Genomic DNA, 18,935 nt, shown 5'->3' on the forward strand with positions numbered 1-18,935 from the left:
ATTTTTATATCGGAGCAGCAAAGCATGTTTCCTACCCCAGTCTTGGCTGTCCGTCTGTAGGGGAGCAGGCCACAGCCAGACCGCATGGGAGATAGAAGAAGGTTCCAGAATGCACCGGCCACACTCAGTAAACCTATGGGATATGTGCAGTGTCAGGGCAGCCATGTTATTGTCTATTGTAAATACCCAACACAGAGGGAGAGAGAGCTTGCATAGCTGTGTGAGCATCTTGACTGCTCAGTCGAACGCGTACAAATATGTTCAGGCACACATTGGCTGGTTGTGGCATCTGTTCTGAATATCTGTGGGCATGAGAGGACAGAACACATGGCGGTAGTGTGCATACCCTTTTAGGCAAGATGTTTCTGTCCATCCCCAAGATGTAACCACAGAAATGATCAGACTGAAGAATGAAAATAATTCACAACACTGCACTTTTGACAACAAAGTTGCGCGGTTTCCAAATCCCAATGAAAATGTGACGTGCCACAAGCGGCACAAACCGCGTCTCTCTTCCCTTCCCACTTTACCTCTAATAAGGTGAAGTTAGCGGTTTTGACAGACCTGCTTCTGCTCAGCGGGGTATACACAGCTGAACTTATTGAAATATTTATGACGGGTTGCAAAAGGAATCTGAGCTTATTCTAAGTCATTTGTTTTACTTGTCAACCGTGAAAACCTCAGCCTACCCAGGGTTCAGGTCCCACAGGAGCCAAGGCTAGGTACCCAAGGCCCAAAAATCTGCCTCTGATTCCAGCTCCTTATCTTCGCCTTTTGACAGAGTGAGTCAGAGTCCCTGGAGTTGTGCTGGCATGTTACATGGGGGAGTAGCTCTGTCTCGCTCTGTGTCTCTCTCTTGTTCTCTCCCTCTATCGGTTTCTCTGTCTCTCTCTTTGTCTTCCTCTTTGTTTCTTGCTCTATCTCTCGGTTGCTCTCTCACTCACAATTTTTTTTTTTTCACTCTCTGTCTCTATCTGTTACTCTATCTCACTCACTGTTTCTTTTGTTCTCTCTTGCTCTGTCACTGTCTGTCTCTCATTCTTTGTCTCATTTTGTCTTACTCCCTCCCTCTCATTCTGTTCTCATTTTTTGTCTCTGTTGCTGTCTGTAGCTCTCACTCTCTCTTGTTCCTCTCACTCTTTATCTGTCTCTTCCTGTCTCCCTCTGTAGTTCTCCATCTGTGTCTCTCTAGCTCTGTCTCTCATTCACTTTCTCCCTCTAATGCCCTCTCAATCCCCTTCTTTTCACACTCTCTTTCTCTCCCACCCCCATTTTCTCTCACACCATCTCTTCACTCACTTCACACACTCTCTCCCCTCTCTGACAGAGCATGTAACACGCCAGCAGGAGTCCTGCTCCACCACGTGCCCCCTCTTTGAACCCACACATCATGTGAAATCTGTTTCTGGCCAAATGTGTGAAATTAATTAATTTAGGTGGCTAGCACAGCCTTGCTGCTCTGGTCACTAAAAATGCAAGTTGGCATGTGAAGGATATGCTTCCTCTTCCTGTTATCTCTTTCCTACCATTTTTTTGGAACCTTGTATTTTTGTACTGCCTTGCATTGTAAAGGTTCTCTGGCATCCGCATGTACACATACCACTGTCCTTTTGATGACCCTCGTTTGTTAGTTTTTGCCATTGCCATTGTTTTGACTGTCTAGTCTTTTGATTTACTTCTGGACTGTGGAGAATTGGCAACATGAATTTACAAAATAAGATTCTAAAAGTGAACCTCCACTACTGATAGACCACTGAGTGCTGTAGATCAAGATGTGGGTGTGTAAGGGAGACTCCACTTCCGTTCGCTGGGCTTTCTCAAACCATGACGGTATCTGTTCTTAATGGCAAGCCCAGCATGCAGGTGTGTGAATAGTGAATGCAGTAGGCTTGTATCCTTGTACAGGGTTAGACTCAGTCCAACCTCCTGCCCTTCTGAGGGCTGGTCTCTGAGCAAGTCTCACGCTCTGTGCCCGGATGTTACAGTCGGCCATATTGAAACCTTACTTGCCCCGGCTTACTAGCTGCGGGCTGCAGCCCAAATGTACGTTCTCAGCTCTCAGTGTGTGATAACCAAACTTGACTTTAAGTTGCCTGATTTACTAAGACATTTAGCAGATAAAAAGCCTTTTAGCACACACAAAACCAATAACATGACCAGTGACTGTGTTACTAGTTTTGTATGTGCTAAAAGCTTCGCAAGCCACATTTTCAGAACTACGTGGTCTCCATGACGACCATGTCAGTCTTTCAAAAAACGAGACGCTCCCGGAAAGAAACCGGTGTGTAAACAAGCCAGTTTTCTCCCAGTCCAGAAAAAGCACCTCCCTCCCCTCCCCTCCTCTCCCCTCCCCTCCTGCTTGATCCGCTCCCTCCCTCGGTTGTGTTCCGCAGCCCCCTCCGCACCCCCTCAGGAGGTGCACCTGGTCAGTCTCAGCTCCACCAGTATCAAGGTGAGTTGGGCGGCGCCCCCCGCCGCCAGTCGGCACGGCGTCATCGTGCGCTACACCGTGGCCTACCAGTCGGTCGGCGGGGAAGACACGGAGCGGCACGAGACGGCGGGCATCGAGGCGGAAGCCTCCAGCCACGTGCTGGAGGGCCTCGAGAAGTGGACCGAGTACCGGGTGTGGGTGAGGGCTCACACCGACGTGGGGCCAGGCCCCGAGAGCCCCGCCAAGCTTGTCCGAACCAACGAGGACGGTACGTCTGCCCCCCACCACTTCCCCTTTCATTTATTCTGCTGTTCCTCCCAATGGCCTGCCTGCTTGCATGTCTGCATGTCTGCCTGCCTGTCTGTTTGTCTGTATGTCCTATTGTGTTGTCTGTAGCTGACCAGGCTGGTGGAAGCCTCACAAGAGCTGTCTGTATAGGTAAAGTATAAAGGGGTATCTACTCAAGTCAGACAGAGGGAACAGGGAACGGAGGGAATTGTGTTTTCAAAAAAATGTGCCATTCAAAACATTAATATGGGCTAGAATTAAATTTCCCAGGTTCATTTTTAGCTTTGCAAATGCAAACGGTCCAGCTGGTTCCCTCGGAGACAGACCTGCTCTTTTCCTGGTCCTCTCAATCAAAGTGCGCCGATAAGCGGGCGGGGCTTTCCAGATGGCTGAAGTCCGCCGTGGCATATTGCGTGGCCCTTTCAGCGCCCATAAAGCCCGCTCTCTGCCTCGCCTCGCCGCCGCTAAAATGCTAATCTCCTCGGCGCCGAGGTAGCGGCCGTATCTTCTGCGAGAGGCCAGCCATCGTTCCGGCTGACGGGCCAATCCCGGCGGCGCCCTTTGCAACCCGCCCTCCCCCTCTCCCTTCTCCCCGCCATTTTATAATCGTTTTATACGCCCTATTGTCTTTATTAGTTTGATTCCCCGGTCCTTCATTCCGTTTATATCGTCCACATCTGTTGTGTGGAGAGCGGCGGTGCCGGAGGTTAGACCGTTGGTGGATTTGAGGGTGGGGGCACCTGGCACCCTGCCTCTATGCCAACCAGCTGCTCTTTGCTGTCCCCGGCTCGGCACCGGCCCCCGGACCATTTGGCATTCCGCGGGGGGATCAGGGCGGCGTACCAGGGGGACAGTTAGGCCCCAGGCCCACTTCAGTGTCCGACCCATCTTAGGACAGCCGTTCTCTCTTCCGGGGCCGCGACCGCCTTAATCCAGCACCTTCTCTCCCCCCTACCCCCTCCAAGAAACAGCAAAAGCTTTGTTTTTGCTAACAGGATTTTCCCCGCTCCACCAAGCACAGAACCACGTCCACACGACTGAGCCCGCTCTGCTTCCTGCTTCCCATTGCTCCCCAATGCCTTTTCCGTAACATTCCCACTATTTAATCTTTATTTCTTTCTTTATTTATTTGTTTGGTCTTCCATCTATGCCCTCTGGCTTATGGCTTTTTCGGCATCTGCCTGTTCCCGAAAAATAATCGGCCCCTGACCACAGGGCTTCGGCCTCTCTCAGTGAGAGAAAATGCCGAAAAGTATGCTTCAAGGGAGGCTAGTCTCCCTCGCCATCAACAGACAGAATAAAATATTGACATTGTGTCGGTCTAATGAATGATTATCTCTAATGTTCGTGTGGCAGACAAACAAATTACAACAGAAATTATAATGTGCAAATATTGCATAAGTCTTAAGTACTTTTTAAAAATGAGTAGCATCCACACAGCTGAAGCGGCAGCCGGAGAACCTCTCCTTGCTAAATTGTGAGCTGCAGCCTGTTGGGCTTTTAAGGCTCCGTAATTAATTTGTCTTAATACACTGAAATGCATCCAATTTTGCACTCTGTAATTAAAGAAATTTTACATCTCACTGGAGCTGGATCCATCCTCCATTCCCTGCAAACAAAATGGCTCCACCAGCCTCTGCTTGGAAGCTCGGCTCGACTCCCTGCTAAATGAAACGTTTCGGTTAGAGTGGGGACAGGCGTAGCCCCCAAGCGACTGGGCCGATATGTTCCTCACTATCTCTCCAGGCTCATCAAATTACCATCAAAGTCCTCACCGGCTGCTCCGTCCTGACTACCAGGCGATGTGTGCAAGATTTCCTTTGTGCCAGAGCTTCAAACAGAAAGGGTATTAGTGACTTTACTGAAGTAGCGAGAGTGACTATATGGAAAAATAGGTTTTGGAGCTGGCTGAAACCAACTGTGGCTAAAGCTTAAGCGAGACCAGGGAATATCCTCCTGAGAATTGGCAGGTTTTTTTTTTTGTCTCCAGTAGGGGACAAAAGTCTCTGGTCTTAAATTCAAGAAACACTCTGCTGTAACCTAAATGACAAAGGTCATGGAGTGATAATAATATAAATAATGTTTTTGAAAATATTTTCACTGCAACATGTTTTTGTCATCAAAAGCACTTTTGATTAAGTTGAAATTTAAATGTGTACATTTTTCTGTCGGGTCTCAGGAGGATAAACAAGAACAGGTAGAATTGGTCTACCCAAGCCAAAGGCTGTCTACACCATTACCGACTCCATTTTCTCTAAAAATAGCATGCCTTTCATTCTGAATTTACCCAGAGGAGATTTCTGCTTATGTAAGTTCAGGCAAGGTAAAAAATAATAGTAAAACGAGTTTCAACAAGACTTACTCTCTGACAGTGCTCCACATATCCTAGCACTCATACATCAGTCAAATCAACCAATTTCATCTGATTGTGGCAAATGATTCCTTTAGGAAAAAGGTTACAATTTTTTAAATGAAGTGACAGACTGAGAGATAAAATAAAATATGTCAGATTCAGGCACTGAAAGCGCTCACACCTGGTCAAAGCCTGCATGCAATTAAGGTAAGTTTAAGTAAAAAAAACACAAAAAAAACACTTGAACACCTGTTTTCAGCCATTTTAACGTATCAAGAGAATGGTTATGAATAAAATAAAAAAGCCCACCAGGCACAGGTGTCCTCCGGACTGATTTTGCGTGTCTGAAAACACTCAAACAGGCTGATCGTTCACGGGTGCCTGCAGCGTTGCTGCTGCCGAGCCGCTTTCTCCCGCGATTCTCTCTGAGCCCTCGGGCCACGGCTTTGCGCTCCAGCTCGTACGCTCACCACGCTCCGAAGGTCAAGGCAGAACGCAGTACAGAAATACAGCATTAACTGAAGCTTGAAACTAGAGCCGTTCCGTCATGTTCTCATCGGCGTTGTGCCTCCGCTTTCATATTGTAAACCCTGCTTTTTTCCCTGTCTTAACTGCGTCAAGTGGCACGTGTAATTCGACGTAACGCAATGTACAAGGTATCGAGGCCCAGCCATTCATTTTTGTACCATACTACCCTGTAGTGGAGATGAGTCTCTGATCTTAATCTCAAAAACCATACTTATATCTTGCAGTGCACCACACTTTTAAAAAAATATTTTCTCTGCAACTTATTTTTGTCATCCAAGAAAATAGCATTATACTATATACTGAAATTCTGTTGGGGGCAGGTATAGGAAGATAGTTTCTTGCTTCTTGCTGTAAAAATACTTGAAGAAACCATACATACATACATACATACTGTTGGATTGGCTCAGTTTACTATACAATTTCCTCCAGTTCGCGTTATAGCTGTCCTACTGATAAGGCAGCCCACTGTTAACACCGCTGCTCACTGCTTTGTGTGTCTCTACCTGGAACTTATTCTAACTTTTCTAGAAATGTCCATTAATGTACTTTTGTGCTGAGTGTGCTTTGCTTTAATGATGTCCGAATGGTACATTGTTTTCCGGTTGGACGGCTGAGGTGCTGCTAAGGATCTCAAGACCCCGAGAAGAGACATAACCATCGCCGCATTGCCTCACCCCAGAACGAGGGCGAGCCCAAGTGCTGTGGGAATCTGTTTTTAACGTTCCCCCCTCCTCCTCGCTTCCCCGCACAGTGCCGGGTGCCCCCCCGAGAAAGGTGGAGGCCGAGCCGGTGAACTCCACCGCCATTCGGGTGACGTGGAAGGCACCCCTCTCGGCGAAGCAGCACGGCCAGATCCGGGGGTACCAGGTCATCTACTCTCGGCTGGAGGACGGGGAGCCCCACGGACAGCCCAACATTATGGATGTGGCACTGCCAGAGGCCCAGGTACTGCTCTTCCCAAAACCGCCTGCCAGCGTCGAATTGGCCATCCGCCTTTTCACCCTCTCCAGTCAACCGAAGAGCCATTGGCAGAAATGAATTTTAATTGGCTCCTTGGCTGAAGCACTCCAGCCATTCCCTTGAATCGCATATCTGTTGTCTTCTGCTCTGTGGCGTTGTTCTGCCAGCTAGGACTTAGCAGACTAGTGCTTCCTCCCCTAGCACAAACCGTTCAGCCATTCTGGGCCAGTGTGATTAGCTTGTGATTAGCTTCCTCATTTCAAAACGTGGAAGGCAATAGTTTCTGCGCTACTGCTCATTGTTAACTCTTTTAGTCCCAAGCCCAATCGGAAGTCGCTCCACACAAATCCAAAGGGGTTTTGGCTGTCGTTCAGAAAATTTTGTAGGGTTGTAATAGAGCCTCAAGACAATAGTATAGCAAGTCATTTCAATTTTACGGTAGTTACGCTTGTGTGCCATATGGCTCTCTTGGGACTGAAAGGGTTAATAAAAGCCTTTACATTCAACTAGAGACAGAGAGACACGATTCTCAGGAAGGACAGTAAATATTCAAAAGGTGAGATACAAACCAAATCATAAGGAAGATTGTACATGGGTATATGACATTACGTTGCTGGCTGATTAAGATTTGGTACCCCTTTGTGACTTAATATTAATACAAGCGCACTGCTTTGTTATTCTCCAATGTTTTTCCTTGCTCTCACCTCAACTTTATATTGCCTGAATGAGGGAGCTTTATGCGAGAGATGGAACAAAGATTTTAATCCTGAACTGAGGTTCATAAATTCATGAATATCTAAGCCGCCCTTTGTCAAAGAAGAGAGAGGCTGCTTCTAATGTCAGACCTCTGATTGTTATGCAGGAATTAGCTTGCATAAACACGCGTTTGCTCTTGTGCATTCTGCCATACAACAAGCATTTCTGATTTGTTTGAGTAAGCATAACCCACCATCGAGTTGACTGGAAAGAAGTTTGACATGAGGTGCTGTGAAGAAATGTAATTGTAACTGTGCACACCTGATTTAACAGGCAGGGTCTACTTACGTATGGGTGTCTGCCAAGTTTACGGTTGTCCTGTCCAAGTGAAACCATTTCCTGCCTATTAAGGAAATAACGGTTTGTTCATTCTTTATTTTACCATTTATTTTTCTCTGTGAAAAAGTGAATTGGACAACATCTTGAATTCGGTACAATACTGAAAATGCACCAGCTGCTTATTATTTTGACTATTGTGTATGCAGACATAATAGCTTGGCAAATATTTCTTAAGAATACAGTTTATAATACACATTATTAATTAGATTTGTTCTGAGAGTGCTTACACACAATAACGTGTGTATCTCAAATCAAACTTGGCCAATTGCTCAAACAGAAGAGAAAAAAGAGCAACAAGGGCTCGCCATGGATAAGGATGGGGATGGGGATCTAATGCTGAGCTAAAAATAATGATTTTCGCGTGTGGTCTGGGCGAGGCAATAAAATATTGCTAGGCCTGAACAGGAGAGTATTGGCCTTGAACTTTTTTCAAGTCAATATCTGACTGTAAAGCCCAATATCTTCTCCTCCAATACAATGCGGCTTTGCTTCACAAGCTCTTTTCAAGGTCAGACTCTAACGGCCGTGACGGAGTCGTCCTTCTCTAATTTAATTACATTACATGGCATTTAGCATACGCTCTTATACAGAGCGACGTACAACGAAGTGCGTTTAAAAAAAAAAAAAATTAAAATCTCATTAAATTAACACCACCGCTTACATTTCTTCTGTTTTTGCATTTTCCAGAGAAAATATTCTGTACTATTTGCGTTCACGTTTTTGCAGGTTCTTTTCTGCTGTATCTCAGCCTGCTCACTGCATTGATATGGGTCTGTGCACCTTCAAACAACACGTACTGCCGCCCTCTGGTCCCCCTCCTGAAATCTTGTCGACTCAGCTCAACTGTCAAGTGGCCTTGCCTCAGATGAGTTTACATTCTACTCAGGGCATTAGCGGCAGAACCTGATTACGAGAGTAGATTTATCGCCAGGCTTAAGACCTGGCCAGGCCCGAAGCCTCGTCACAGTGGTCCTGGAGATAGACCTGTCAAACGTTGTTTACTACATGCTCCGCAGAGATGTTTTCATAAGAGGGCTCATTCTCACCTCTCTTTTTTTTTCTTTTTCACCTAGCTTGGCAAAGCTCACTCACACGTTTCACGCTACCAACGTGTGCTCCCATTCCACGGACACGATCGGATGTTTTCCGTGCTTTTTTTTGTTAGCTCAAACTATGCACATGGCTGGTAGTTTGTAGCAGGTGTAGGAGTAGAAAATGTCGCTCGATGATGAATGTTTTGGCAAGTTCGCTTTTTTATGTGACTCTGACTGCCAGTTCAGGCTGCCCTGCTGTGCGCCTGTGTTTATGTCTCCTGCACTCTTGCGGCCCTCCTTCTTCATTCAAGTTTTGAACCTAAATCTGTCGAAACAGGGCCGCGTTTTTACCCTTCATGTCAGCTCAGCCTTAGCTTGCATGGAGGCTTGCAGAATCTGAATAAAGCACTAAAAAGTATTATCAGTGAATCTGGGCTGTAGTCCCACAAGTTGTTTTTTCAGTGAGAACTGCTTTGTTTACCCACGTCATAGTCATCTTTTAATTACATTCCCTGTTTTAGCACAAAGCAGTAATAGAAGAAAATAAATTATATCAAATTATTGTCTATGGAGCTTGCGTACCAACATATAAGCTCTTAATTGCAAACTACTTGCCACCATTTTATGATGCATTGCTTCTTATGGTTGACACTTGTTCAGTCTTTCTTTTATTGGGCGTATTTTCACACCTTCATAGGCCCCCCACCGGCTTAGAAGTCTCTTGCGTGTAGCAAACGGCTATATTCAACTATTTTTGAGCGCTCAGAGTGTGTGTGCATATGTTATTGTGTGCATAAGCAAGCATATGGGCCCACATGCTGGCGTTGCTGTGTGCATTGAAATTTGCACCTGGAACTACCTATTTTCCCCTCCACTTCACTGTGTAATGGAGTGGAGTACTTCCAGTCGCAGCTGCTTAGGGGGAATACAGTAGAAACTGAGATACAAACTCATTATTTCCAGAGGTTTGGAACAGAAGTTTTTGTTGGTTTAAAAGCAGTGTAAAAATTCACCAAAACTGTGAATCCTTTATTGATTGCAATGCAATGCATTACTGTAGCCTTATATTTGAAGGACATTTTTTTCCCTTATAAACCATAGTTCAAATGAATAACACATACATTTGTATACAGTGGTAATCAAGGTAATCTTTCCGAAGCTCTAACCATAACTGGGTCTCATTCAGTGACTACATTTTTTACATATTGTTTTGATTTTATGTTCCTGTGCTTTTTTGAGTCAAACGGTATATTTTTTCTAATATATTATGCTTTTTTGAACAAGTGTAACTTTTTTCTATCTGTGAAAATAAGGGGTTGGAAAAGTACATTCATGATGCGATTTTAGTCTGGGTTTTAGATTTCAGTTGTTGTTTCCTATTTGTTGCAAAAAATGCTTAACATAACCTCCACAATAACTTAACATTTAATTTAATGTAACAATCCACTTCATAAGCAGTGCGCTGCCAAATAAATTCTGACAGTTCAAATGTAACCCGAGAGGATGTAATCGTGTATAATTCAGGAGAGACAGCAAACACTCAAATGTTTTTTTCTCTTGGAAGAGGAATCACTAACACCGCGTAGTAAAAAGCAGCTGCAGCCTTTTGTAGCCTTATTGCCAAAAACCAGGAAGTGCGGTTACATTATTCCTAAAATAGGTCTTTGGAAAACGATGGTAAAAAGTTACAGCATACTACACAAGATTATGCAGTTATGCAGTCAATTTTCTTGGCGTACTTATGCTGTTAATTTTAACCATGCGCGTTTGATTGCCTTATTATAAGTCAGTGATTTCAAACTCAAGTCTCAAAGGGTCTGCTGGTTTCTTGGTGCATTTCAGCACTTAAGCTGTGAACGCCAGTTATTGATTGGCTATTATTACTAAAGAGTCCTCACACCTTGTTTTTAAGACTGGTGATTGAAAGGAAACACATGAACCTGCAGACACTGCAGCCCTCCAGGACTGGATTCTGAGATTAATAGAGTTATAATTCACTGGTAATAATGGTTGTAGGGCAATTATTATAAACATCCTATTGGACAAACTCGAGCGATGCAGTTATGCGTGCATTCAGGTGTCCTAGTTCACAATGGTCCATGGCCACTACACATTGATCTGAGGTGTACTGTATGAGTTAATGGTGATTGTCGCTGTACGGTTCAGAATGCTTGTGTGTCGTAAAATCTGACATGAGCAAATTGGAATCTTTCCATGATGGGTGTTTTTGAGAATCTGCTGCATCTTCCAGTCTAACAAAAATCACCAGCTGAGAACTCTGTCGAAGAACTGACTGCCAGAGTGTTGACCTTGAAATCAAATGGTGACTATTCAGATGGCTAGGTCACATACTCAGAACTGACCTGTGTTGTGTCTTGAAAATTGCATTCAGAATAAGACTCCACCTGGTAAAAGGAAGCCTGGATGCCCAAAAGCGAGGCACATTATGGTAAAAAGAGATTGTTACGGCCTTAAATCCCACAGGGGATGGGGAGGCTTGAGAGTCAGCCTTTTTGGCTCTCTTTGTCAGGGCTATGGAGTCCAGCCTGGCAGTCTTCTGAAAATGCATTCTCCATTAACACACAGATGGGCATGTTCATCCTTTGCAGAAAATCACAGGCAGACTTTTGATGCGTCAACTTTGATGGTCCCTTCTCAGCTGACGAAATAGTGATGAGCGCAAATTACTGAGTACTCTGATTTTAATCTGAGCAATTAATTGCAATCGTTACTTTAATTACTTTAATTTTGTTCTACATCATCTTTCTGAAGGATGCAGCATAATAACATCAAAATAATGTCCATAGTTGATAAATCCATCTGTAGTTGACAAAAGAATACAGTTTCTACATTCTTGCACTCTCAAAAATATCAACATTGAAAATGTTGAAATGTCATAAGGAATGTATGCCTGTCAGAGAAACTGAAAACTTACCCAAAACCCCCAAAAATGTTACGCTTCATACACTGACTAGGCTGTAAGTTCAAAACAAGGGAGGGGAAGGTTTGAGGCATATCGGAAAAGACATGGCATCAGTAAGGGAACTTTGAAATGCAAGCAGCAGGCTGTTGACGAGTTTGCGCCTTCTCAGTACTCAGCTCAACCTAAAATGCTTCGAGCAAGGTGACTTGATAAATGCACCTGTCAATGTGTTGAGCAGTGCATTACAAAGTGTGCTTTAGTTTACACGAGGAGCTATCGCTGTTTCATATTAGAATTCATACCGCTTGGCTGACCAGTCAGTCCATAACTCGGTTTGTATCTCCCAAGTTTCTGCTCCCCTAACCTTCACCGTGAATTATCTCTCACTTCAGGAGTTTCACTGGAGGACATTAGGCAGTATGGATTCCCAGCATTCCCTGCTGAGGAGAGTGGGCAGTATGGTATTCCCACCATCACCTGCTGAGGACATTAGGCAGTATGGATTCCCAGCATTCCCTGCTGAGGAGAGTAGGTAGTATGGTATTCCCACCATTACATGCTAAGGAGAGTAGGTAGTATGGTATTCCCACCATGACGTGCTGAGGAGAGTAGGTAGTATGGTATTCCCACCATGACATGCTGAGGAGAGTAGGCAGTATGGATTCCCAGCATCCTCTGCTGAGGAGAGTAGGTAGTATGGATTCCCAGCATCCTCTGCTGAGGAGAGTAGGCAGTATGGATTCCCAGCATCCTCTGCTTGCATTTTGGAGGAGCTGTGGCTGCAGAGGGCTCCCCACTTCCTCAGCCCATCAAAGCTGCTTTTCAAAAAGCTCCACACTCGGCTGCTCCAGTGGCTTTGAGACCTTGGCCATCTCAAAATGGAGGCTCGCAGAATACAGAGCATGGCAGACGGTTTCCTCCTGCCAGCAACAACCATTCTTTTTTTCAGCCTGCCTCTCAACATTTCTTTTTTTAAGCCATAAATTTTCTTTCTTTATTTTTTTTTTTTTTAGTCCTCAACTTTACTTTTGTTCGTGTTTTCCGAAAGCAGCTGGCACCGTCTTGGCACCAAAGGCAGAGTTTTGTGATCTTCTCCATATCCAAAATGAGAAAGGATTACTGCTGAGATGAGACGCCGGCAAGCCAAAGCAAAGCTTTTGAGAACTTAGTTGGTATCCTATATCCGAATCTAACGTCGCAAACAAATGCAGCAATTATATGCATTGCAAACCATTCGTCATTCAGCTAAAGAGGAACGGGACAGCCATCGTTATAAGCTGCTGTTATTAATGTTTTTTTTCTTTTTGTTCTCCGCTCCGGATATAATGCATGGTTTTATGATTAAGAGTCTGACTTATACCGTACAGTTGCTGGTGGGTAGCTTGTTTGCTTAGCACTTGATAGCACCTCCTTTATGATAAAGAAGCTTTTGAAGGAGTACAAAGAGAACAGCCACATCGCCTTTCATCCTCCATTCCTCAGCACCAGCCTCGACCGGAATACAGATGTCGTGCCTCCCCCGAATCAATTCTGCCGCAGCACCTTCAGTCCGCGTTAGGCTGGTATGAGAGATGTTGCTTACGGAAACGAACGTGCAAAATCGAATATCCATCGGCCTTGTTTATAAGACAAACAGTCCTTCCTGTCTGAGATAGGGTTCTGGCGGTGGCTGGCAGCTGATTTTTTTGGTGTATTCTAGCAGAGAGAATGGGTGAGCAGTGCCTTGGAGAGTGGATGGGGAGAAAAATGTAATCCCCAGCTCATTGCTGAATAAGCAGAAGGGCAGCCGTTGAAGGTGAAATTTGATCTCCAGTCACTGACAGGCACGCAACAGCAATTCTGAGGGAAAGCTAAATCGCCCATCTCGCCTCTCTTTTCTCTTTGGCTCTGTCTCGTGCTCTCTCACTCTCATTCACTCACTTAGTCCTGCTCTCTGTCTCTCTCTTTTTCTTTTTCTCTCCATCCCTCTCTAACTCTGTCAGTCCTGCTCTCTGTCGCTGTCTCACTTTCTCTCTCTCTCTCTCTCTCTCTCTCATATTCACACACCAGGGGAATGTAGGTGATATGTGCTCTGGTAAACGAAATATGAAATGAAAAGCCATAAATAGAGTATTCGCAACAGTAATAAACGGGAGCAGTGAACACATTCCAGAAATGAAAAAAATAAAAGTCAGATCACGCGTTTGTCCCGCTTGCTCTCTCCCCAGTCACAGAACCACCCCCACTCCCCCCACCCCAACACCCTCTTTGGTTCACATGGGTGTTGACACACACACACACACACACGTGCACACGCAGTTCTTTTCCAGAAGTGTGGCTCAGCACACCGCTACTCTCGCACGGTGGAATTTGCCGTCTAACGACGCCCACGCAGATCAATCCAGGAGGGCTCGTTATCCCTCTGCGTGGATACTGCACCGATGCGATGAGCCGGGTGAGAGGAGCACAGCTTTGAGGAGCAGCGTGGAGGTGCTGCCCTTTCTGACACTCCGCATGGGTGCCATTTCACAGGCAGGAGCACACAGCCACGTACCTCTCTGAAGTCGAGACGGTTTCGTAGCGTGTATGTTTCCCTCTTTTCTTTCAGCAACGCTTTTAGATAAACAGTTGTGCCAACCGCAGCGTCTGCTGCGACAGACCATAGCATAACATAACATAATGTGATGGCGAGAACAGGCCATTCAGCCCACCAATGCTCGCCTTTTTGTGGCGCCCCGTCAGTAGGGATGGACATGGATGTCCATCTCATGTGGAATTTGAATTCCTGTCGATATCTTTACCATATTTTGGACACAAGTTTGTGCACAAACATTTCAGGGTTGATCCTTGGCTTTTTGTAATTTTTTAGTATTTTAGTATAACTTTTCTGTACAGCCTCTTCTTTAATTTAAGTCTTCAACTATGTGTGTATAGTAAATGGTTTTTGAAATATTGATAGGACGAGTGCAAAATAAGTGGAAATTGCCCTCTTTGGGTGGCAAAGGGTTAGCATCAGTGAAATCGACTCCCCCCCTCCAAAGATCAGTTTCAGTTGCGTATACGTCATATCGCTGCAGCTAGTGCTGCTCTACCTTCCATTTCTGCTCATCTTGAAGGGACATGGAAGCTCGCAACTGGAAAGAGCCTCCCCTCCCATAAGACCGCCTGGCCAGCAAATGACCGTTGACCATGTATTGAAATTAAATCCTGAAGGTTTCTCTGCAGGGGGGACAATAAGTCTCCCGCAAGCAAATTATTACATTGCAGTAAACCTGAGCTGAATTATAATGGTGGTGGAGATAATGCTTTAGATGTACGTGGTGTTGTTGTTTTTTCCTCATGTGGCTGTCAGAGCAAGCAGTCAGGATATTAAATCATAACAACAAGGGCAGAATAACAAGGCAGTGCATAACAGCGACTACGAGTCTCCTTCAATACGCACGTGTTGCTGGGGTTGTTTTAGACGTTCATTATTTTTCAATTTGCCTTGCTTTTGTTTCGAAAGAAAATGTTACCGGAATGTGGATGCGCATTGCAGGTGAGGTGTTCATGCATAACATGCTGGGTTGCTTCTTAATCCCTTCATCCAACTTTTCAGTTCCCTCCAGGTGAACAGGTGAGGATTCCGTTTGCTGTGACACCGGATGTTTTGACATCATCCTGAATGGAGCCAAGTTTATCACTCACTCTCACACACACACACACACACACACACACTGTGCCTGCATTCCCCTGCCAGCAGGTGGCACTGTGTTGAACGGCCTAAAAAGCGTACTCACCTCCATTTAAGCAAAGTATTATATTTTCTCTCCAAAAAGCTCCTTTTAACAAAATAACTTTTCCCAGAGATGCATGCTGCTGTAAGACCCTTCTTACAGCTGTTCCTCAGTAGAGAAAAAAAAAAAGTCTGACTTTTTTTTTTGTTGCCATGTGTCTTGTTGACTCCTTTCTCTCCCTCAATCTGTCTCCCTCTGTCAGTGGAAAGCTGAAGAGTCGACGGACTATGTGAGTAACTGACCTGTGTGCTGGCTTGTGTGGGTTTTTTCCTCCTGAGCGGGACTGGGATCGTTGGGAATTCTGGAAAAACCCTTCCCCTCACCCTCTGTCTGCCCGTCTCTGTCTGTGGCTGTCTCTCTCTCTCTCTCTCTCTCTCTCTGCCATCTAAATTAAAGTCTTTCAGGTGCTTAATAGACTTGGAACAAGCAGCTTGTGCAGCAGCATGAAACCCCATCTCCTCTCCTTGCCTACTTCAACAGTAGGAGCCCCCCCCCCAACCTCCACCTCCACCTCACCTCTACTTGCCCCCACCCACACTGCACAGTAGTAGTGCATCCCACCTAATTGGCATGGTCACGTGTTTATATAGTCTAACAATAATCAGTTTCCGACCTTCAGATCTACCAGCGGCTCAGATGTCCTCTACAGACATATGCCCCCTCTTCCTTCTCTCTGAAGATCCATTGCACAACGCTGTTTGATCTTTGAGCCCCTCCGTTTTTCTTTTCTATACGTTGTATCACCGGCGGTCGGCCGTTCTAAATCTGTCACGGCTTCTGAAAGGCTATTATCCTCTCCACCCTCGTTTATAAAGTCACTCTCTCAATCTGCCACTTCTCGCTAAGCTACTGGACGATGGCCACTCCAGCTCACATCCACAACATCTAACGTTCTCCGCCGTTCAGTATCGAAATTCCAGCACGCCCTGCAGCGGCATAGCATAGAGATCTCAAATTATTTTTCCGCCCGTTGTTATCGTTACTAACTTAGATTTTTGCTTCATACAATCTGCTTGGCTCCTGGAAAGGCGTGTCGAGGGATATGGGTGATGGCGGGTGGGAGAGCTGAATGATATGGGGCGTGAAACGTTGCATTGAGGCGCAGATGTCTCAGGTGCTAAACGGTTCTCCCTCAGACACACCGACACATCTGCTTCGATACACACACAGAGAGCGAAATCTCTGAGCGGGGCGTGGGGGTGGGGGACCAGCCAGACCCAATGGTGCATTTCTGAGGCTGGAGAGAGAGGGCCAGGGACCCGCCGCGGCCACGTCTCGGCTTGTGTCTGCGGCTCCCTCTCGCCCGGCCTCGTGTCCTTCAGCATCGCGTGAGAACCGCTCGCCCTTGAAGCTTGCAGGCGCCGTGGCTGTAAATCTTTATGTTTTTATTTTAGAAGGGGCGGAAAAAAAGTTAAATTGTCATTTGTGTAGGTGTAATTTTTTTCAGACCCGCCCAATTTCTCCAGCTGCCTACTTGCCTGCCTGTAGGCACCTTTGAAGCCTAGTGATGCACAGAACGTGCTGAGTCTTGCCCCCAGTAGCCGACCTTTAGTAGGCCTCTACGCCACAGTTAACCTGAATCACTTTGGTTTAACTGAAAAAGTGGATTTACACCTGACCCCTGTGACCTTCAGTGTTCATGCCTCATGTTTTTGTTGCACATTCAACATAACGTCTGCCTATGAGTGTTTGCATTCCTTTTTGCAGATGTTGGGGAACGTTTTATGAATGAAAGAGTGTTTGTCTGTTTGTTTGCTTATTTGTCTGTGGATGAATTTGCATGTCTGCTTGTTTGGTCTAGTTAGTTTGGTCTGGTTAGTATTGTCCACATGATCCCTAAGTACTGGCATTATTCAGCTCACAGGGTTAGGAGAGGTGACCGTAGGGAGGCTAAGAATTACTCCCTCAACAGTTATAGAAACTACCTTTTACCTACACTATGCTCCCCAAAGGAAAATAAACACATTTTTATGAGAAAAAGTTTCTAGAAATGCATTTTACAATGTCTCGGAGAGACAGTCTTAGCTGATTGACAAAAGCACTTGTTCTTCCACCCTCGACAGGTAGCGACAAGCACAGAAATCAAGTGAGATGCCACTGCCACAAATCGGCACAAGATGAAGATCTTTGCCTTGTATTGTAGCTATTTATGGAAGTTCAGTTCCTACTTCTGAATGTCTCACCCTCCTGTAAACAGAATCCTAAAACTACAGGATGCCTCATGATGCTTACTTGAGCTCTTATCTACTGCCAGTTTCATTGCTATTTTAATGGATGAGCCAATTATAGTTACCCTCCACCAGTTAATGAAACACACTTGACTCAAACACACAAAACTGGCAATGGCTCCTGGACTGCAGTCAAATATGAACTTCAAAATTTGAAATTCTAATAGTCTTAGGTTAATCAGCTGTTATTTGGCTGCGCCCTCAGCTGTGTTGTTGAAGGGCTAAGACGGAGGGATATAGGTCGATACAGACCCGTCTGAAGCACGATGTCGGGGGTGGAAAGCAGTAGATTGCCTAGACGGAGCAGAGACTTCCCTCTCTTTCCCACTAAATATTAAAGGATAACATGAAAGAGCAAATGGAGTATTTAAAATGAAAAATCACAAAAATAAATAACTGTGCTGTAGCTAAAAGTGACTTCAGTACGATTAAAACAATAAGGCTTTTAGAATAATAAACAAAATTTGGATTATCGTTCAGACTTATCTCATCTGTAGTTCTCTGCTCAGTGGAATGAACTGTGTGTGTTTTTGTTTAGTGGGGGTGGAGGGGGGGCAGTGCATTTCCAGAATTCTAAAGCAACATTTTAATTAGTAAAGAAAACCTTTTTTAAGAAATCCAAGTGATGTCATAATTAAAAAGCTGTTTTGTTTCTGGAAACTTCAAGCTGAAGCCAAATTATATATCCTTTTTCATTTTGGCGGTACTAGTTGGTCCCTCTACATGCAGTCTTAAGAGCCTTAAGAGCCTCTTGTTGCCAAAGGCAGTAATGATGTTGGAGATGAACCGTAGTGGGTGTTCTGTGCTGGAAACCCCCTCCAGCTTTGGCCCCCTGCTCTGTTTGAAGCACACACAGGCTCATTTTATTGGTTGATCGTGTACAAGTCATGCAAAAGGGAGGATCCTCGGGTTACTCAAATAATTTCTCTCCCTATCTCTTTCATGGTCTTCAGCCATTAAACGTCATTTTACTTACAAATTATGATTCCTCAGAGCCCTTTGAAGCAAATTGGTTTGAAAGGATGTATAGTGATCTGGTTTAAGAGTGTGCATGATCTCTTTTCTGTCTGTGATTCTGCGTTGGTGGCTGAAAATGCTCTTCCCTGCATGTTTGTGTTTCTCTTGTGTGTGCGTGCATGTGTGTGGTGTGTGATGTGTGCTGTTATGGACTGTTTATGCTGTATTTTTTATTTAATGACATGAAATAAAACAAAAAAACAGGGAAGCATGGTAGTTTTATACAGTCTATTCTGATGTTTTAATGATGGGGATGACCTTTTCTGCCCGACCGAGTGACGTTATTACAGAAACACCAGTGCCTCAAAATGCCACACATGTTG

At 45.0% G+C, this 18,935-nt stretch overlaps 1 protein-coding gene across 4 annotated transcripts in view; it reads left to right on the plus strand.

Moving 5' to 3' along the window:
- ptprfa (protein tyrosine phosphatase receptor type Fa) overlaps positions 1 to 18,935 on the plus strand; it is a 168,649-nt gene that overhangs the window by 99,569 nt on the left and 50,145 nt on the right. For 2 of the 4 annotated variants that reach the window (XM_061240147.1, XM_061240148.1), the window contains exons 11-13: positions 2,394 to 2,699; positions 6,352 to 6,545; positions 15,570 to 15,596. In XM_061240147.1, the coding sequence (XP_061096131.1) occupies positions 2,394 to 2,699; positions 6,352 to 6,545; positions 15,570 to 15,596 (527 nt within the window). The remainder of the gene's footprint in view (positions 1 to 2,393; positions 2,700 to 6,351; positions 6,546 to 15,569; positions 15,597 to 18,935) is intronic. The other 2 variants (XM_061240149.1, XM_061240150.1) reach the window with 2 other exon arrangements.

Source organism: Conger conger, chromosome 4 (genome assembly GCF_963514075.1).
Source record: "Conger conger chromosome 4, fConCon1.1, whole genome shotgun sequence".
NCBI classification, from domain to species: Eukaryota; Metazoa; Chordata; class Actinopteri; order Anguilliformes; family Congridae; genus Conger; species Conger conger.